This window comes from Zootoca vivipara, chromosome 3 (genome assembly GCF_963506605.1).
Source record: "Zootoca vivipara chromosome 3, rZooViv1.1, whole genome shotgun sequence".
NCBI lineage: Eukaryota > Metazoa > Chordata > Lepidosauria > Squamata > Lacertidae > Zootoca > Zootoca vivipara.
In genome coordinates this window covers 101,667,411-101,689,474 of record NC_083278.1, presented here as the reverse complement: position 1 = coordinate 101,689,474, position 22,064 = coordinate 101,667,411, and the positions used below count along the sequence as shown (strand labels likewise).

At 45.6% G+C, this 22,064-nt stretch overlaps 1 protein-coding gene across 3 annotated transcripts in view; it reads left to right on the top strand.

Moving 5' to 3' along the window:
* Positions 1-12: 12 nt before the first annotated feature.
* PIGF (phosphatidylinositol glycan anchor biosynthesis class F) overlaps positions 13-22,064 on the top strand; it is a 31,797-nt gene continuing 9,745 nt past the window's right edge. Inside the window, exons 1-5 of one of the 3 annotated variants that reach the window (XM_035111176.2) lie at positions 13-150; positions 1,556-1,813; positions 3,867-3,958; positions 5,218-5,334; positions 18,042-18,150. In XM_035111176.2, coding sequence (XP_034967067.1) covers positions 1,586-1,813; positions 3,867-3,958; positions 5,218-5,334; positions 18,042-18,150 — 546 coding nt within the window. In that variant the 5' untranslated portion in view covers positions 13-150; positions 1,556-1,585. The other 2 variants (XM_035111175.2, XM_060273049.1) reach the window with 2 other exon arrangements.

Sequence of the window (22,064 nt, the reverse complement as noted above, 5' to 3'; positions counted from 1 at the left end):
GGGCCGCTTGTTGTGACGCCACAGAGAACACGACGTGAGGCGCTTGGCGCTGCAGGTTGCGTCTTAAGAAGAGGATGGAGCCAGTTTCCTGGTGACGGAGGGCCGTCTTTGCGAAGCCCCGCCCATTGGCTCCTGGGGACGGACGGACAGGTAAGGTGGAGGCAGGTGACGACCCCCCACCCCAGCTCCTCTCCTCCGAAACCCAGTTCCCTGTCTCCGGGATTGTGGACGGCGACGAGCCCCCTTAGCCTCATCTACGCAGTCAGAGTTCCCTCCCTAGAGAACAGACGTGGGCGAGCTCAAGGCATGCAGGACCGGCTTTGCTTGCCTATCTGCTAGAATCGCAAGGGCTGCCAATGGGAAACACGGGATTTGGGAGCCGTGTCATGGGATGAAGCTGCATGCACAAGTACAGGTATGTCATGCACCCTGAGCCGCCACAGGTGCAGGATTCCGATTCTAAAAACCAGCCAGAGATGCAAAGCCAGCCAAGTAGGAGAGTCGTGTTTTGTTTTCTACGGACAACTTTTCTACGGCCATCAAAATTCAATTGTACGACTTGCCGATCTAACTGCAAATCACCCAGGGATCCGCCAGTAGGTTGCCATTAAGGTCGGCCCAGGCTTGCCCAAGAACACACCCAGTTATTTCCCTTTGGTTGTATGTGCAGGGAAGGGTGGAGTGAAGGAAGGAACTGCCAGGAAGGCTTGCTTGCGTCTCCTTGTTTGTTCCTCTGCCTTGTTGGAAAAACCTTGATAAGTGTCCAAAAGGAACCCCTGTTAGTGCAGGTGAGTCCTTGTAAGGGAAGTATTATGATTATGATTTATTGAATTTATATATTGCCCTAAACTCAGAGTTCTCTGGGCAGTTCACAGAACAAATTCAAAATATAAAGTCACAAAATTTATAATCAAAATAACAACAACCCCACTCCCCATTAGCACACTCAAAACACTCAATGCAAAGCCAGGGCATAATGATGCTTAACCCGTGCATACACATAGTGACTTGCATCCTCCTAAGAGCAAGCTCTGTGACTCTGCATCACAGACAAGTGGTTGTCTGCTCCGATCCTGCCCAACGCAAAGGCGCGTTGGAATTATTCCACCCCAAAGCATAGGGTGGTCAGAGATGGATTGAGTCACTGTTCTGACAGCTACTCTTTAGCAGGTGGATGTTTAGGGTCTGAGAAGCAGTAGTGACCAATCATTTCGAACCATTGTGATCTTTTTCATGTGAATCAGCTTAACTGGGACCACAGAGCCAATTTTCCTTTGTGGAGCCCGTAGCCCTCTGTGATTATTATTCTTCCTCATCCTGCATGTAGTTTCTCTTATTCTACCTAGCCCTTCCTTCACCTTGTATGGTTCTCATCTACTGTCGCTGCTACTGTCGCTATCTCCAGGACTCTTGTGTGAACCTAAATCTGAGCTAAAGGTGCCTTTAGGGGCAACCTTGATGAGATGCAAGATTTTCAGTGCCGTGTTTTATTGCAAAAAGAGAATTTCCGTTTGTTTGTACAAGAATAAAACTACCTTAATTTGCTTCTCAACAGGTGGAAATTGAAGACAGGACTAAAGGCACCATGAAAGAAACTGAAATAAAAAGACTCCTGTCTGCCAATGTTATATGTATATTCTCCATTATTGTAGCAACTGTCATTCCTTCTCTGTTTTTGGAAAACTTCTCAATCTTGGGAACACACCTGACCTGGTTATCCATCTGTTCAGCAAGTGTTGGCACTGTAAATATAGTCTTGTATTTCATTCTTAAACCAAATCCATCTAATAGAAGAACTTCACTTGCCCATAAGGTAAGTTTTAATCGTGGTAAAACGTAGTGTTTGGGGTGTCAGATAATAGTAACATTTGTACCTTTCACATCTTTTAAATATGCATCTCATACATTTTTTGTTGCAGTCCTTCAGACAGTCCTTAAGGTATGCCAGATGGGAGAATAGAGCTTTATTCCAGCTACCTGATAAGTTCATGGCTGAGATCAGATTTTGAACTGAGTACTTCTGGGGAATCTTTTTGGCTTTGCAGGCCTAAACACATGGGCCAAATTTGACAGATGGACAGACATCAGGTGATTGGGCACTTTGAAGTCCCAAAGTTAGGACTCTGACAAGGTTAGACAACACAAGGCTCTTTCCTTCGTGGTCCTTATCTCAGGTCTAGGACTGCAGTGATAATATTTGAGATTCTTTACTTTATAATGTCCCATGTTGAGTTCTTTGACTTTTCACTTATCAAAAAGGTTATAGATCAGGGGTTCCCAAACTACGGCCTGCAGGCCAGATGTGGCCCAAATGGCCTCCCAATCCGGCCCGCGACGCCCCCCGCCGCCCGCTGCCGCCGCCCGCTCTTACAGCACGCAGCGCGGCGGCGGCGCTTCCAGATCGAAAAAAACGCCGAAAATCGTTTGTGCGCATGCGTATGGGCCTCTCCCGACCCAGAAGAGGTCATTTCCGGTGCACTTCCGGGTCGGGGGGAGGCCCATACGCATGCGCACAAATGATTTTCGGCGATTTTTACGACCTGGAAGCGCGCCACCGCGCCAGTAAGTGTGTGTGCGCACGGGCGCGCACTCCCTCCGGCCCGCCGTGCGATCGGCATGGCGGGCACCGGCCCAAAGCCGGGTAAGTCTGGGGACCCCTGTTATAGATCTAAGGCAGACATAGGCAAACTCAGCCCTCCAGATGTTTTATGACTACAACTCCCATCATCCCTAGCTAACAGGACCAGTGGTCAGGGATGATGGGAATTGTAGTCCCAAAACAGCTGGAGGGCCGAGTTTGCCTATGTCTGATCTTAAGGCTAGGACCAATCTCAATCATTTTCATTCTCTCCTGTGTGGTTTTTGCTGATGTGTTTTCCATTTGACTTCACTGGCACATGCCTGTTTGCAAAACGAACAAAAGTAGTTGCTGTGCATCTTCATAGAATTCATAGAATCATACAGTTGGAACAGATCCCAAAGGGTCATCTAGTTCATAGAATCATAGAGTTGGAAGAGACCACAAGGGCCATCCAGTCCAACAATGCAGGAATCTTAACTAAAGCATCCATGGCAGATGGTTATCCAACCTCTGCTTAAAAAACCTCCAAGGAAGGAGAGTCCACAACCTCCCGAGGGAATCTGTAACACTGTTGAACAGCTTTTGCTGTTAGAAAGTTCTTCTTGGTGTTGAGTCGGCATCTCGTTTCATGTAGCTTGAATCCATTGGTTTGTGTCCTACCTTCCAGAGCAGGAGAACACAAGCTTGCCCCATCTTTCATGTGGCAGCCCTTTAGATATCTGAAGGTGACTCTCATGTCTCCTCTCAGTCTCCTCTTTTCCAGGTGAAACATGCCCAACTCTCTCAACTGTTCCTCATGAGGCTTGGTTTCCAGACCCTTGATAATCTTGGTCGCTCTCCTCTGAACATGTTTCAGCTTGTCGGTATCATTCTTAAATTGTGGTGCCCAGAAAGGGTTCTAATCTAACTAAGTTCTATTCAGGCAAGACCCACTGAAATTAATGGGCATGACTAACAGGACCTGTTGGGAGTTATTGAACCTAAGTTAGTCACACCCATTAATTTCAGTGGATCTAACCTAAGCAGAACTTGGCTGACTGCAGCCCGATGTCAATAACACTACAAGGCTTTTTTTTCTAACTATTTTAATCAGGCTTAAACACATGCAGCTGAAACAGCTGGATATTTTTTTACCTCTGCTTCTCCCTCCTCTTTTGTTGTGCCCTGTGTCAAATTTTAGATTGTAAGCTTCTTGAGGCAGGGACCTGTCCTCCCCTGCTTGTATAAAGTGCCATGTGTGCCATTGGCACTATATAAATAAAGTTTTTCTTTCTTACTCTCAAAGGTGGCAAGGTTTCTAAGATGCTGTGTATACTTCTTCATGTCTTGCATCCTATTTCATGGAATAATTGTTCTTTATGGAGCACCGCTGATAGAGTAAGTTGCTTTATATAAAGCACACACATCATAAATTACAACGCCAAATGTCCTGTACTGAGTCATTTGGACCCAGGTCTTCCCAAGTTTGCATGCTTTGTAGTAGACCCAGGCGTTTGCTTGGACTTTTGGAGTATTGTGTACAGGTCTGGTCACCTCTCCTTAAAAAGGATATTGTAGAGTTGGAAAGGTTCAGAAAAAGGCCAACAAAATGATTGAGGGGATGGAGCAGCTCCCCTAGGTGGAAAGGCTGCAGCATTTGGGACTTCTTAGTTTTGGAAATAGGCGAGTAAAAGGCGACGTTATATAGGTGTTCAAAATTATGCCTGGAGAGAGTGGATAAGAGGAAAGGTTCCCCGCCCCCCCTTTTTTTCATAACACTAAATCTTGTGGACACCCAGTGAAACGGAATGTTGGAAAATTCAGGACAGACGAGCAGAGGTACTTCAGACAGCACATAATTAAAGTATGGAATTTGGCCACCAGCTTGGAAGGCTTTAAAAAAGGATTAGACAAATGCATGGAGGACGAGGCCACCAGTGGCAACTAACCATAATGGCTATGTTCCATCTCCATTGGCAGAAGCAATATGCTTCTGAATACAGTGGTACCTCTACATACGAATAACTCTATTTACGAATGTTTCTACTTACGAATGGAGCTCCGTCCGCCAGCTTGGATGCGGTTTAGATAGGATTTTTTCTACTTACAAATTTTTAGATAGGATTGCTTCGACTTACAAATTTTTTCTCCCAATGCATTCCTATGGGATTCGACTTACAATTTTTTTCTACTTACGAATGTGCGTTCGGAACACATTAAATTAGTAAGTAGAGGTACCACTGTACCAGTTTCTGGAAACTGAAGGAGAGCAGAATACTCTTGTGCTGTGAGCCTCTCATTGACCACTTTGGGAACAGGATGCTGGACTAGGTGGATCCTTGGCCTGATCCAGCACGACTGTTCTTATGAGTGGGCGATGATGCCTCTTGCTTGTATGGATTAATGTGTGTGTGTGTTTGTGTATAAGTCTCCTGTGTAAAGGTAAGAGAAACATTTGTTACTCTATGTCTGCTTTTGGCTCTGGACCCACTCACTACTCACATATGGTCCCTGGAAGGTGGCCCATGATGGAATGTGATCCTCTGTCTATTATAGAACTTAGGGAAATTGAAATCCACATTGAAGTATCCTTTCTGTTGAGAGACCTTGGAAGAGAGCTTCACTGACCCATATGCTGTTGCCTCCCTTTTTTCCAGGTCAGTACTGGAGACCTTCCTATTTGCAGTTCTTCTGTCCACATTTACTACATTGCACTGCTTGTGTTTGCTGGGGCCAAACATTCACATGTGGCTCAGAGTGTTCAGTAAAAACGGGTAAGTTGCATGCAGTATCCTAATTTTACTACTTCCCTCCAATAGAGTTTATTAAAGCTTAAAAGAAGATATACAAAGATTAATATTAAATACAACATACCTTTTGTAACACATAAAGATTAAAAAAGCCAACCTAAGTAAAGAGAAAGGGGGGAAATAGGGCTTCTGATTCTTTGACTGTCAGCCATATAAAAAAGTATTCAAAACATTCACTCCAAGGTAACCCCCAACTTTTCTACTTTCTATAAAACAGTGTTTTCTTCAATCCTCAAACCCAGATATCGCAAGTTCACTTTCTTTTTCATGCAAAAATTCCATAATGGGTTTCCAGTTATTAATAAATATCAACAATGATTTTTCTCTAATTAAACATGCCAACTTCTCCATGTCAGCCAAGTCCATTAATTTCAGCAACCATTCCCCCATAGTAGGTAATGATAAATCTTTCCATCTTTGTACATATAAACATCTCACCACTGTAGTCATTTAATGAAATAATCTTCCATAATCCTTTTCTAATTGTATAACCATTGGTCCTGAAAGGAAAACTTCTGGCTTCAGTTGAAATCTTTTTAAAATATTCTGTATGATTTGTATACAATATTTCTTAGCTTTTTTTTATGTGTCCACCAAGTATGTTAAAATCTCTCTTCATATTCTTCACATTTCCAGCAAACATTTGGAATGCCTTTATATGTTCTGAAAATTTTTGCAGGACTTAAATACAGTACCAATGAGCAGTTTCCTAATTTTGCATTACCACGAGTGTACTTCTCTTATTTTTAGGAAACTCTACTAAATCCAATTAACTACTAAGATTAAAACAAGCTGAGTGTAGCTAACATCTCTTAAACACCCAATCATTATCCTCAAAGCAATTTCGTATGATTATAACCTTCTGAAGAAAGGACCACATGTGAACGGGTGGAAAAGGCACAGGAGATTATTCACCAAGGGTGGTCAGTTTAGTAAAAACAGTGTCTAAATTTATTAAAACGTCCATTGTTGGGTTTTTTTGTTTGGAAAACTGGAGAAATGTACATGTTAGTTTGAAAACTCATTGTGAGCAGGGATGGGGGCTGTCACAGTGGCCTGGGTGGGCTACTTCAGAGAAATGACTCCACACAGCTCTGCATTTTATTGTTTTATTGGTGCTGTGTATTTACAGTGCTAAAAGCAGTGCTATTTACAGAGATTAACACATCTTATCGGTCTTCTTCAGAACCTCCGAATGGAGGTTGGCGCGTTCTTCTCCAGCATAAAAGCTTGGGGAGACCCAGCCTCTTCCCCCGACGTTTCTTGCGCAATTCCGGAGTCGGTGGGATTGGCCTTCCCCCCTTGCTCCCCCCTTCCTGTCCCACCTTGGGCAGTGGCTCCGCTACCTTGCCTGAGCCTTGGACACCACTTCCTGCTTCTCCACTTGAGTCGGAACTCTCCCTGCTTTCCCCAGCGCTGGGAGATGGGCTGGATCTCAAGATGGGAGGGACCTCCCGATATCCCCTGTCCCTCACAGGGAGCTTGAAACATTTAAATAGAAATTCAAGGATTGGAATCAAACCAAAAAGTGTGATCAAGCTTGCTTTTTTCACAGTTTGCCTTGTTTCCTTTACATTCTTCAGTGTGTGTATTGACGTGGATAAAAGGAGTACTTGCGTCCCTGAAGGCTGAAATACGAAAGGGCTGTAATTCTTGCTAAAATTATTGCATCGTTTTGGAAAGCTAGACTTACTATTGAGCTGAATCAGGCAGAACGTCGCAGTCAGTGATCAGTGATATTTCTGATAGGAACCTGCCATATACCAAGTCAGACCAGTGATTCATCTAGCTCAGTACTGCCTTCACTGGCTGGCAGCAGCTCTCTGGGGTTTCAGACAAAAGTTTCTCCCAGCCCTGCCTTGAGATCCCAGGGATTGAACCTGGGACCATCTGCATACAAATTAGATGCTCTACCACTGAGCTACAGGCTTTCGTCCTTAGATGTGATCCACCGAGTCTGCTTCATTTTGTACCTGTGCTTATTCTATTGTTAATAGGGAGACGCACACATAGACATACCCTGTATAACTTTAGCATGGGATTTCAGTCTCTCTCTCTTATTTTTAAAGTGGCAAACAGCAACAAGAAAGCAGTTCTCACCCCTACCCCTAATGGCTTGACACTTTTGGTGAATGATTAGCTTTATTTTCTGGATGCTGTGTGCTCTTTAAGGTGTGTGGGGGGAAGTAAATTGATGCAGTCTGAAAAGTCTGTTGGGTCTGGTTATTGCCTGAATGGGCGGCTGCCTGGGAACCACATCTGTGCCACCTTGGGGTTCAAGATGGAAGTAATGCAGGCTACAAATGCAAGGAAATAACAGGTTATTATTTTGCTGAAGGATTCCATCTATTACATTTGAATAGGGTTTCAATATTGGCATGGAAAAGAGACTGGAAGAAATGTTTTTAGGAAAGATTGCAGACTGCTTTGGTCGCATGACTGATCAGGTGGAAAGAGGGGCTGAACACGAGCGTGCCGGGTTTTGCTGTTGATGTTCTTGTTGTTTTAAATTACACCCTGCTTAAATCCGCCCCATCAGACTTTCCAGTAGCTTAGGACAAAAAACACAATAAAAACCTGTCCTCAGACAATTTGAAATCCTATCTTGCAAACCTCTTTTATCTCTCCTCCCTGAGTTCTGAAGGCCTTTGCAAAACGGGGAAGTTTTCATGCTAAGGTGGAGGTATGTGTGTGTGGGGGGGGGATGCCTCCAGTGGGCCGGATCCTTATGTCCCCACACTGTGCGTGAGTCACATTTGACAGGTGAGCGGAGCCACCCACTTGCCAATTGCCTGATACCACAATGACATCAGGTGGCCGGCTTTGCAGGCAAAGGCACAACCCACAGGATGCTGACAATCAACTCACTGTTAGGCCTTACCAAGCCCTGGGGTGTAGCACTCTGCAAAATCTGATGAGAGGATGGAAGCCCAGGAGATTCCTTGGAATCTTGTTTTTATTATTTATGTTTGATATATGATTGTAAAAATTTTATCTGAAAAACCAAATAAATAATTTTTTTGAAAAAAGAAAAAGAAGGAAAGAAAATTTGCCCTAAGCAAATTTACATGGCATAATTTTCCAGAAAATGTTCCACTTCAGAATTTTTCAGGAAACTCCCATCACTGGCTGCTTAACCCACCCCCACCCCCTTGAAGTGCTTGCTTTGGATTGGAGGAAGGAATCATCTTTGTCTGCTCATACAGCTGCTGTGATAAAATCTGGAGGTTCCCTCCCTCCTTGCCCTGCCTGGCAGCTGCATTAGAGTGGTGGAAAAGTGTTGAGATATTCCCCTTGTCTCCCACCTCACACGTGGTTTGGTCCTGTCAAAATCACTGTTAATAAGTGCTTTTGTTAACAAGTCATCTGTCATCTCAAGAAACACTAGCAGAAGGCTCTTCTGTGACAGAAGGAGTGCAACAAATACTTTCTGATTTCTCATTCCCCCCCCCCCAACCCCAGCGTTGCTATGGCTCAGCTCTAACATTAGGCACCGCTTATGGAAAAAGAGTAGGGAGAACCGAAGATAATGGCAAATGGTGTCATTGTGTACTGTCGGTTTGGATTGAGTATATATGTTCAGTGACATATTATTCCACTTGAATCATCTCTACAGAATACATTTGCTAAAGTCCTCCTATAGAGGCAACAAATAGTTGTCCTTTTTATTTCACGCATCTTCAAGTAGTGACAATTAACATGTCTCCTGCTAAACAGGCGCTTGCTTTGTTCTGTTGGGGTCAGTGTCTACAGTAGTTTTAGAAGGCAGATGCAGAAATTGTGCTGTTGACCACAGTCTGGGTGTGTGTGTGTGTGTTGATGTTCTCGCACATGAAAAATTGTGGCTTGCTTCCAAGTATCGAGAGCAAAACACTGACATTCATGGACTTAAGATAGCCGTGTCTATTAAATTCAATGGGTCTGTAATCCAAGTATGATTTTAGTTGGATACAAGCACACGGTTTTTATCTGATTTAGCGTGGCTGGCGCTGTGGGTTAAACCACAGAGCCTAGAGCTTGCCGATCAGAAGGTCACTGTTCGAATCCCCACGACGGGGTGAGTACCTGCTCCTGCCAACCTAGCAGTTCAAAAGCACGTCAAAGTGCAAGTACAGTAGATAAATAGGTACCGCTCCAGCGGGAAGGTAAACGGCGTTTCCGTGCGCTGCTCTGGTTTGCCAGAAGCGACTTAGTCATGCTGGCCACATGACCTGGAAGCTGTACGCCGGCTCCCTTGGCCAATAGAGCAAGATGAGCGCCGCAATCCCAGAGTCGGTCACGACTGGACCTAATGGTCAGGGGTTCCTTTACCTTTACCGGTGATAAGCTTGGGCAGCATGGAGTGAGGAAAGGGTGGTGGTGGTGGAAGTAGATGGGCTGATTAGTCAATGACCCAAGTTTCTGTATCTGAGTACCTTTTGTCTCCTTACACTGATTTTTTTATATGTAGAATTCAGGTGCTACTGGGATAAGTCTTAAGGAAAGATAACACAAATGGTTGATGGAGAGAAACTGAGGTTTTTCTCATAGGAAGCTGCCTTATGCCATATGCCAAGTCATCTTTGGCCAGTCTAGCTTACTCTGCATACTCTGACTGGCAGTGGTTCTCCAGGGTTTCAGCAAGGAGTCTTTCCTAGCACTATCTAGAGATGCCAAAGATTGACCCTGCGATCTTCTGCTGTGCTCCGCAGCTGAGTTCTAACTCTTCAAATTCTTACTCTTTTGTGGGATGAGAAAGCAGAGGGGAAAACAACGGTGGTTGGGTATGTACTGGGTACCTGTGTTGTGGACTCAGACCCTACTGTTGTCTTAGGTGAGTTCCTTCCTTCCATCTGGTCCAGCTTTCTGCTTCCAACGTTAGCTATTCAAGCACTGACCAAAGGCGATCTCACTTCCCCTGTGGTTTGCCCAAGAGCACCTCCTGTTGAGAGGTACACTGCCTCTAAATCTGGAGCTTTCACTTCGCTATCATGGGGAACGTCCAGTCGGAAGGGACCCCTGAGGGTCCTCCCGTCCAACCCCCTGCAGTGCAGGATTGGCAGCCAAGAATGGGCAGAGCAGGTAGGAAGAGCTGCCTGCTATCGGGTTGGAGCTGAGAGAAGGTATTATGACAGGGATCCCCAAAGAAGATGTTGGATTACTGACTCCATCATTTGCCATGCTGGCTGATGGATGTTGCAGTCCAGTAGTGTCTGCAGGGCACCACATTGGCACAAGTATTATGGGGGGGGGGGTTTAGTAGTGTGGAAGGGACATTTTGCACACATACTCCATGTCATCGAAGTCGCCAGCTGTCCCAGGGAACTCAAACGTTTAAAAATAAACCCCCACCCTTTTTTTTTGCTGGGGGTGCATGGAGTGTGCGCAGAGAATGCTAAGAGTTTTCATTGTTTGGTGCAGTCATTCTAAGTGTATGTGCACACACACAAAGAGAATTATATATAAATAAGCCACATCCTGTGCTTTAAATAATTGCTCCTCACGGCTCCTGTCTCCTGTAGTTCTGTCTGCGAGGAGCAAGACGCCTTCAGCTCGCCACTCCTGGACTTTGCTTTGTGCTCTGACATCTCTGTATTGTAACCGGTGTCACTAAGCTAATGGCCAGCTGTCACAAGCCCAGAGCAGGGAAGAAATGCTGTGAATAGATTGTCAGGGCTAATGGAGGCAGGAGAGGAAACCTCTTTGGAAAACTGCTCAAGCATTGTTGGTGAAAATAGCAGCCTGCACGAAAAGCCCTTGCTTGTCTTACAGACAATTGGCAATTTTGTTACTGCTGCTATTTAAATCCTTCTTTGCCTTTCTCACCTCTTACCTACCTCCAACCCTAGCTGCTCGCTTTTTTTTGTTTTATAATTTTTGTTTTTTATTTTTATTTTTTAAAAGGAATACAGCAAAGAAAAAGCGCCGCTGCTCCAACCCCATTTAAAGAAATCCCCCCTTTCCCCACGGTGACCCAGGCGGCATGACTCAAAGCAATAAACGCTTACCTAGCAGGCAGTCTTATGGCAGGATCCACTAGGATGAGCGGTTTAGGAGGCAGTGGATCTCTGGCTCCACCTGCTGATTCCCAACTCATCCGGTGTTAAGTCCCCAACCCCGTCTTGGTCAAAGATAAGGCTGCAAAACTTGCTCATCCCGACTCAGCTGTGACTCAGCCGGCTTAGCTGAAGCTAGCTGAACCAAAGTTGACCATTGTTGATCATCAAATTCCCAACCCTTCGTCTCCCTCCCGTGCCTTTTAAAATCCCAGTAAGTCTCCCCTGTCCCAATTCAGCAATATTGTGTGAGAGGCTGTGCTAGGTGCTTGCCTTGCGTTTCCAAAGGGGCATTTAGTTGCATCGTTGATGCCAGGAGTGCTTGTGCAAACTAGACTGGGATCCTAAATCTGTAATATCTCTTGCTTCTCTTTGAGATGTATTTCTTTTTACATTTCTTCCTTTCTCTTTTTTTGTCCTTAGGGTCTTTTGTAGTATTCCTTTGCCTCCTTGTAAATTATGGTCTAGTTTGCAGTGAAGTGGTAAATCTGTGTCTGGGCTCTATCCCTCCAGACTGCAGGGGAGGACTTGCATGACTGGCTGCTCCTTGAGCCAGAGAGAGAGAGAGAGAGAGAGAGAGAGAGAGGAGTAGAGTGCTTGCCCTTGCTTCTCCTTGGCTTGGGGAATGGGCACAGCTCAGTAGCCGTGTCTGCTTTGCATGTAGATGGTCTTGGGTTCAATCCCTGGCATCTCCAGATAAGACTGGGAATGTCTGCACTCTGAAACCTTGGAGAGTTGTTCCCTCTCAGCCCAGACAGTACAGATCAGGGGTCTGACTCTGTATATGACAGCTTCCTAGGGCCAGCTCTTCTTCAACACGACTTTTTGGTTCCTGAAATTCATTCTGATTGTGCAGATAAAATATAACAGATAGAATTCTACAGGATGTGTTGCTGGTGTGTGAAAAAAGCTCAGATCCAACGATCTCCAGGTGGTGGGACGTCAGGCGCCACCCTGGCTCTTGGGCATCTTCACTTGGTCGCAAGCGACCGACAGACAGGTGCAAAATGCGCCTGGCAAATTTTGAATGCTGTTCCCAGGGAACTGGTGAGTTGCAGCTCTGTGAGGGGAATAGTTGTCTCCAAACAACCCTCGGCACCCTTAACAAGCTGCAACTTCCATAATTCTTTGGGAACAAAGCCACAGCTGTCTAAAGTGGCATCTTAGTGCTTTAAATGTATGGCGTAAATGTGGCCTTAGATGTGGTAGTTAGAATTTGGATGCATTACTGATTTCTACGGAGTCACATTTTGTGGTGTCTTTGCCGTTAAATCCTAAATGCCGTTAAATTCTCCCTCTTTGCTGCAGCCGACTTTCCCTAGTGTGCCAGGTGATTCACAATGACTTCAGGATTTCTTTCCTGAGTGGCAATTGCTAATTCAGAGGCTAAAACTTGGGGTGGGGAAATCTGTATATTTATTTTGTGTGTCTCCCCCCCCCCCCGCACTCCTACATTACCACCTGGAGTATCATCTGCTGTTTCTTTGCCCACACTCTGTGTTATGAAAGCTTTTTGCAGCTCCTCACAATCTGTTGCGGTTTTTTTAACCGTTGTGATTTGTTTCTGTGTCATCTGCACATTTAGCTGCCTTGACACTTTTTTGCAGCTCGGATCCTCAGACTGGTGTTGCTAGTTCTCTCCATTATAGAAACTGACCATATGTAACACACACACACAGAGAGAGAGAGAGAGAGAGAGAGAGAGAGAGAGAGAGAGAGAGAGAGAGAGAGAGAGAGAGGAGAGAGACAGAATGAACGAGAACGTGCTTTGGCCAGTTGTCTAGTCATGAAAAAAAGTGCATAAACCTAAGCAAGCAATAAGTATTTCGGGACCTGAGCTATAAATGCTGCAAGGCTTTTGCAGTGTACGTCTGACGTATAAAAAAATAACAATGGGGCATTTTGCTTAGGTTGCTTCTCTTTCTCTCTTCCTTGGCCAAAGTTGGTTGTTAGCTACCATGTCTAAGCAAAGCCTCTAATGGGATAAATTCAGCTGCAGACTAAGCAGGAGATATTCTCTTGCCGTCTGCGCAGAAGTGTTTGTTTATGCTGGAACTGATTTTGCAGGCGCCGCTGTACTCAAGGAATTTGAAATGTTATTCCAGCCTGGTGATTTGGGCTTATATTGTGTCTGCCGCGAATGCTTTTGAGCTAGGAGGAAAGTTGGATGTTCCCTCTTTCTGTGCATACAGCCTTGGTAATAATGTTGCAACCAGATGGCAAAGTGTCTGTAAACACTGAGCGCTGAAGGCTCCCATTCTGTGACAGCTAAGAGTCATTGTGGTTACTTTTATTTACTACTTTAAAATTGGTACAAGCTGGATTAAAGAGCCTCCTAAGGATATCTATCCCCCTGTGTTTTCAGACATAGGAACCTAGGAAGTTGCCTTATACCTAGTCAGACTATTGATCCATCTATCTCAATATCGTCTTCACTGGCTGTCAGAAGGTCTCCAGGGTTTTGGACATTTTCATCCCCAACCCGGAGATGCTCAGGATTGAGCCAGGCGACTTGTGCGTGCAGAGCTGATGCTCTGCTTCTGAGCTATGGCCCTCTCCCAAATTGGTATCTGCAGTCCACGGTTTATGGTGTTCCTAAGAGATGTGTCCAAAACATTGGCTGTCTAAAGTGGAGCTCATTCCCTATGTTACATTTCTGTATGCATACACATGTGCACTCATCTGTGAGTTATGTGCTTAAAAATAAAATGTCATTTCCTTCCCCTTTCTTGCAAAATGCCCATAGTTGGAAACAGCTATATTATTATTATTATTTTTAAAAAAACATGATTGAAAACAATATTATACCAAAATGGACAGGAGCAGTAAATAAAACCTCTGGAGCTGCAGTCAAGTGTCGGTCAGCAATCAAAGAAAAACTTAGTTGGTCTCTAAGGTGCTACTTTTTTTTGGTAAAGAAAAACAAATTAACTATTTATTCCAGGAACCAAAACAGTGCAGGCCTAGTGATCCCATCAACTCTTCCCAGTAGGTCTTGCTCCAACAAGGCAGTTGCGAGGACTGAAGTTCCCCATCTTCCCACTACTTCCTAAGACTCCTCCTCTCCAGGGTCTTTCCCAAGCAATCGCAAACTGCGCCTGCACACAACTGCCCTCTGCTCTGCCCTCTTCATTTCTCTGCGTGTTCTAGGAGACCAGGAAAGAAGGGAACTGGTCGCAGCAGCAGGGGGAGACTTCATGGCTTTTTCAGCAACCGGTCTCTCTGTCTTCTGGCCCTCCTCCTCTTCTGCCTCAGAGTCTGAACTGCCCTCTGCCACCGTCTCTTCCTGCTCACCAAACCCTGTTCCCTTTTCTGCTTCCGACACCTCCTCCTCCCAGTCCGCTCCTCCTCTCCCTCTGGCCACTCACGGTCATCCCACCACCAGTCTCCTGGCTCCGAGGCATCTTTCCCTGGGGGTTCCCTTGGGGGGGGGGTTCCCCCGGCTGGTGCCTCCCACCATTCCTCTGCATCCAAGCAAATCCATGACAGGAAGTGAGGGAGCTGGGGGGGGGGAATGATGAAGAACTGCAGAAACCATAGGCCAGCCAGAACCCAAAAGTTTTTAACCAGCAGGGAGGGGTCCAAACGGGGGCACGCAGTTCGATGGCTTGAGGGCCGCGACAGAGAAAGCTGTTTCATGGGTTCCCACCGTCCACACTTCAATGTGCAACGTGCAAAAGAGCCAACTGATTGAAGATAATCGTCAGGATGTTTCCGGGGGTGTGTGTGTGTGCTGGTCCATTTTTGCAAATGATCTGGCTTCAGGGTGCAAGGATAGAAGAGTGCGTTGCATTTCCATATGTTAGGCAGGGATGGAGAAACCTGTGGCTGTTGTTGGACTCTTAACTCCCATTGGCTCTGCTGGCTGAGCCTGATGGGAGGTGGAGTCCGCCAACATGTGGATGGTCACAGGTTCCTGCTGTCAAGCAAAGAGGCTGTCAGTTTAGAATGGGATGCCATTGCACGAGACACTATGCACCTTTCTCAGTTGTCTAGATAGCTGACAACTTGCAAACTTTCTCTCATCCCCCCCTCCCAATCCTGTGGTTACGTAAGCAGCTATTTTCTCAGTGGAGGTGGAAAGAAACCAAACCAATTTTAAGTAAAATCCAATTCCCGATGTAAGTAAACGTAAATCTCATCAGACATCAGTGTGGATAGACATCTGGGTCTAGCTCCAGGAAGTGGCAGTCCCTTGTGGTTCTTGCGCATAAGTCTCTATCAGGACTTGGGCTTCAACAATGCAAGGATCTTGATTTACATCTAATTAAATGTCAACCATTTGAATTAGATTTCCAGAATTCCTAAGCCAGGAGCCTTTGATACCCCGCTGAACTTAATTAAAAAGCTTGCACAGTGGGAGGAATGGCAGCATGTGAACAGTGAATCGCGAGGGTTCGGAAAAGCCCCTGGTGCCACACGGAGTCCCAGAAGGGTACCAATGCTGGTGAAATTTTATTATTACTTTGCTGAAAGGGGTGAGGCTTTGCCCCCTTTGCTTTGATCTGCAGTTTGCTTAGCCCACATCCCACGATGCAGAGTTGCCCCTGGGCTGTTTCAGCTGTGGGGCTTTCTGGACTCTAACCACCTGATGAGCTTTCTGTACTGGTTTGCAGGTGAGGCAGAGGCAAATGTGCTCAGCCAATATTTATGTATTTTAAAAACCTATATCCCGCTTTTCACCACCTGGGTCTCAAAGCGTACAACAGACCCTTCAAGCGTCCCTGTTTTCCAGGGACAGTTGCAGATTTACAGAAGCCGTCCCGGTTTCTGATTTGATTCCAGAATATCCCAGTTTTCCTTAGGACTTCCCTATTTTCATCAGGGAAATGTTGGAGGGTATGGAATTATGTGACCCCCTGAGCCAAGGAGATCAGTAACTATGCAACCTTTAGAAAACATCCGAAGGCAGCCCTTCCTATAGGAAGTTTTAAAAATGTTTTATTATGTTTTTATATGTGTTGGAAGCTGTTCAGAGCGACTGGGGCAACCCAGTCTGATGGGTGGCGTATAAATAATAAAATTACTTTTTATTATGGAATTGGACGTCCCTGTTTTCATCGGAGGAATGTTGGAGGGTATGCTTAACATTAGGCATATACAGTACAGTAGAGCCATACCTTGGAAGTCGAATGGAATCCGTACCAGAAGTACATTCGAGTTCTAAAACATTCGGAAACCAAAATGCAGCTTCTGATTGGCTGCAGGCAGCTCCTGCAGCCAATCGGAAGCCATGGAAGCCCCATCGGACGTTCAGCTTCCAAAATAATGTTTGAAAACTGGAATACTCAATTCCGGTTTTTGATCGTTCGGGAGCTGGAACGTTCGACTCCCAAGGCGTTCGGGAGCCGAGGTACAATTGCATACAAACTATTTTAAGCAGAAATTAAACATCAGATATTTAAACAAAGAACTTCAGTGGTAATATTAAAGCCACTGATCTCTGTAGGTATTAGCAATGTTGCAGTTACAACCCTCAGTAGCTATATAAATTAACATTAACCAAGTAAAATTGTAGGCAAAGCATATGTTCCAAATGCCTGTCAAAATGGCAGTGTTTTCATAAGCTGCTTTTAACGCAGTGAAGATGCAGCCTGATGGGCCTTGAGAAAGAGAGTGAAATCCAGTGTTGAGAGCACTGCTGAGAAGATAATCACTAAATGATTCCCCCCCTTGGGCAAAGGATCCTTTAAGAAGTTCTACTGTTGTTACTTTTATAATCAGGAAGACACAGTATTCTTAAGTTATGTAGGTTCCAGATGATCTCTGGCTTTAAAAGGAATTCACTTTAAACCCCATGGCTTGACATATGAGAGGGACCACTGGTAGTGTGTAAATCGATTGCATCTGTTATTATTATTTTTTAGTACGTACACCTGCAGTTTTGCAGCTTGACCCTGTGCATTGCACTTAGCTGGTGGCACCTGCTTCCTAGTAAACATGTACTAGGATAGCACGCTCTGATAGCTCAGCTGGTACAGCATAAGACTCTTTATCTCTGGGTCATATGTTCGCGCCCCACGTTGGGCAAACAGATTCCTGCATAGCGGGGGGTTGGACTACATCAGGGGTAGGCAACCTAAGGCCTGGGAGCCAGATCCGGCCCAACCGCCTTCTCAATCCGCCCTGCGGACAGTCCGGGAATCAGCATGTTTCTACATGAGTAGAATGTGTCCTTTTATTTAAAATGTATCTCTGGGGTGTTTGTGGGGCATAGGCATTCGTTCACTCCCCCCCCCCAAATATAGTCCACATGGTCTGAGGGATGGTGGACAGCTGAAAAAGGCTGCTGACCACTGGACTAGATGACCCATGGGACCCCTTCCATCTCTACAATTCTGCGATCCTATGTTTGGAATTGCAGCCTTGGTTAGACAGGTCCAGTGCTGCGAATCATAGGATTGAAGAGTTGGAAGGGACCCCATGGGTCATCTAGCCCAACCCCTTGCAATGCAGGAATCTCAACATGACGACGTTGGTTTGGGTCCTACCCTCCGGAGCAGAAGAAACCAGCAACAGGCCTTTAGATGTTTGAAGATGGCTCTCATATCTTCTCTCAGTTTCCTCTTCCCCAGGCTAATGCATGCATTCCCCCCCCCCAAAGTTACTGAGCTTTTTTTTTCATTTCTCCCCCAGGGCAATGTCCATCTGGGATAGCAGTCTACAGATTACCGCGATGTGCAGTGTGGTGGGGGCGTGGCTTGGAGCATTTCCTATTCCACTGGATTGGGATCGGCCGTGGCAGGTTGGTTTCTTCATCTTATATATGTGAATGAACGTTGGCCGATCAGACCAAGGTTCCTCTTAAGTCTTCTGTGCCGTTTCCAAGAGCGGCCGTACCCCTTTGAGAAACTTGGAAGCAGGGCATGAAGGTGGCAGCCTCCCCTGTTGCTATTCCTCAGGCCCCTGGTGTATTCTGTCCCTGAACCTGGAGATTTACCTATTTTGGAAAAATGGCCATTGATAGACTTATCCCCCAGGTTGCTTTGTTAATGGTCCAGGAATGTCATTGTTGGAGTTCAGTCCACGTCGCCTCTCAGCGCTGCTCCCTTGATGTCTCCGGGGGGGGGGGGGGAAGAGACACGTGCTTTTTCTGCCAGCTGAGAACGTGGCCTGCACTGCTGCAGCTTCCTCCCATTAAAAGCACTTAACAAGATGCATCTGGAGCGGGCTATTGGCGCCAAATTGATCTTCTGCATATGTGTGTGGTGTGGCCAAGCCCTGTGCCCGAAAAAAATACTTTGCAGTTTTTGAAAAAGCAGAGCCCTGGCAAGCTTTGCTGCTGGTGAGGAAAATGTGATGCTTGCAGGAAAGCTGTAAATGCAGCTGGCTGAGTGGCTACTGGCAATTGATGCCATTTCCAGAGTTGCATAACCCCTGCAGGTCAGTTCAAGAGCTTTCTGACTTTAAAACCAATCTAAAGCAGTTTAGATTTAGGGGGAATAGTCTGCGAAAATGGATGAACCTGTTCTCCCAACTCCAACCACAGGGAAGTAATTTCTCCTAGCCATATTGCAACTTAGATCTCTTAGTGGCATTAACACAGACTTTAAAATAAACCTGAGCTGATTCTAATTTCTCCCTTTCTATGAATACACAAATACAGTGTGCAAACAAAAATGTGCAGACACACCCACCCACCCACCCTTCCAAGTGTAAAGGGCACACACAAGTATCTTTAGAAAATTCCACAGTAGCTAGTAGAGAAGGATTGGGTTACTGCTTTCAAGTCTTTTAAAGAGGCCCAGGTCTAATTCTACACCCCAACACTCTTCACCCTTACTAGGATGGGGCCGTGTGCATCTAAATACAAAGCAAATTGGGAATCAGCTGATGGGCAGGAAGCAGGACCTGGAATGGACACTAAGCCTGGTCTGCAAGCAGAAGGGGTGGCAATCGGGTGGCACAGTCTGCACAGCGTTGGGGCTGAACTATGAGAAGCTTTTCCACTGCTGATGGACAGCTTCAAAGAGAAGTAGATGGGAGACTCCCTTAGGGATCTCGGAAATAGTCTCCAGAGAGCTAGTCCTGTTAGTCCATTGGAGCAAGGACAATTGCGATGGCTGCGTTCATCCTCCTCCCTACGTCTCCAAATACCAGCTGCTGACAGTCGCAAGTGGAGAAAGTGTTCTTGCACCCTGGTCCTGCTCGCAGGCTTCCCGCAAGCATGTGGTTCATCACTGAACTCAATTGGCCTTTGGTCTGATCCAGAAGGGCTCTTAGGAGTCTTGCGGCACTTGAAAGGCTTAGCAGTTTGGTGGCATAATCCTTTGGGCAGAATTGTAGAGTTGGAAGGGACCCCAAGGGCCATCTAGTCCAACCCCTTGCAATGCAGGGATCTCAACTAAAGCATCCATGGCAGATGGCTACCCAACCTCTGATTAAAAGCCTCCAAGGAAGAAGTCCACAACCTCCCGAGGGAGACGGTTCCACTGTCACAAACAGCTCTTACTGTCAGAAAGTTTTTCCTGGTGTTTAGTCGGAATCTCCCTTTCTCGTAACTTGAAGTCGTTGGTTTAAGACCACTGTGTGTACCTGACAAAGTGGGGTTTATTCCATGAAAGATTATGTCTCAATAAATAGGTTAGTCTTTGAGGTCCTGCAAAACTCTTTGCTGTTTTAGGAAATTGCATGGCACTTACATTTTCCTATAAGACCAGTTCTCTCTACCCCACCCCACCCAAGCTTTTGGAAGGGGCTGCGCTGGCTCCCAACATGTTTAATCGCCCCATATTCATCACTACCAAAACCAATTCTGGTTTCTTCCCCATGTGCAGTTGTGAAGTGGGCTCTGTCCACAAAATCATATTCCATAATAGCATTTCTTAGTCTTGAAGGCGCCACATCACTCTCTGCTGGTTTTGCTTCAGCAGACCCAACACGGCTCCCCCTTTGAGAGTTATTGCTTTGTTTTCTTTATTATCCTCTTTTACAGGGGAAATAGAAAGAATGTCTTCTTCTTTTTTACGATGCAAAAGCAGCTTGTAAATGGGCATTCATCTTGATATTGTGCTAGACCAGGGCGATGCAATAGATGGGGAGCCACTGGAGCGGAAATATTTTATTAGGAAAAGACATACTTGTATCAATGATGGACTTTCAGAACTCAAAAGAAAGCGGAAGTTTGCCTTCTTGGGAGATCTGAGGCTTCCCAAAAATATGTTGCCTGTGAATCAAGAGAGAAGAGTGAGGACATTTGGAGATGCCCCTAAATGGCTTGATTTGAGATGTAAGCAGTGCGAAACACAACAAGTGTTGTCATTCTGTGCCCAAATAACATAGGTCTGGAGGGCTTCCTTGTGAACTTGTGGCACTTCATGTTCCGGTTACAGGAAAAGGTTTAGGTTTGAATGGATTCATGCATTGTTTCCCTCTGCAACACGCCCCCAGGGGTTTTGCTCAATACAATGGCAAAGAGGGCACCAGGCGGTCCTCTCTGGGGAGACCATTCCAAGAGATGGGACGTTAGAAATTAACTGTGGTAGCTCACTGCTGTTCTCTGTTCTTCTTCCTTGCAAAATGTCATTTGCTTTCTGCTACGGTAATGTGGCCCTTGGCCCTTGGCCACCCATCCCAGTCAAAAGGATCTCACAAAGATGCTTGTCCAGCTTCATTTTTGAAATGCTTCCTTCCCAACAGTTGATGTCAGACTCCTCCTAACGACAAAGGGACACAGCAAAGGGATGGTATCTGCAATATATAAAATACTACTCCAAAATCCCACAAATCCCCTAGACACAATCAAAAGACAATGGGAAGACGACATAGGCTATGAGATTAACCCCACTCAATGGACCAGAATGCGGTCTAAACCCCTCTTTAAATCCATATCAGCAAAAAGGAAAGCACTCACTCTGAAAATCATCTACAGGTGGTACCTAACACCAAGAAAACTAGCGCTAATACGCCCAGGAACTTCACCAAAATGCTGGAGAGGGTGCACCTCAACAGGCACATATTTCCACATGTGGTGGGAGTGCCCCAAAATCCAACTATTCTGGACAACAACCATAAGAGAAATATGTAAAATAACCCAGCAAACATTAGAAATAACCCCAGAATTGGCCTTGCTAAACATCTTCCAAGACAATAATGCCCACCTGCATCACAAAGAACTCATAACCCACCTACTCTCAGCAACCAGAAACACCATAACCAGACACTGGAGAGACCTGTGAGAAGTAAGCACGGACCAATGGTACCAAACAGTATGGGAAACAGCCTTACTAGAAACATTAACCAATAAGTTGAAACTGACACGGGGACAAATAGAAGAAGACGGCTTCACCCCGGTATGGTTCCCCTTTGTCACATACACAGCCCAGCAAGACAATGACAAAAATCCACCAACAGCATACAAATCAATATGGCTAACCTGATCCAAAACACCCACCCACCCCCACTCACACACGAAACAAAGACCACCACAGCCAACCCACAAATGAACAACCATATCCTAGGCCAACCCCAACATCTCTCACCACCAAAGGAACACAAGCGAACAGCAGAGAACCTACACAAGCGACGCTGACAAAATCCCCCACACATACTAAGCAAAATAGAAACATCGTCTCCCGACCCCACCCTCCCCCCATCTACAGTGGTACCTCTACTTACGAATTTAATGCGTTCCGAACACACATTTGTAAGTTGAAAAAA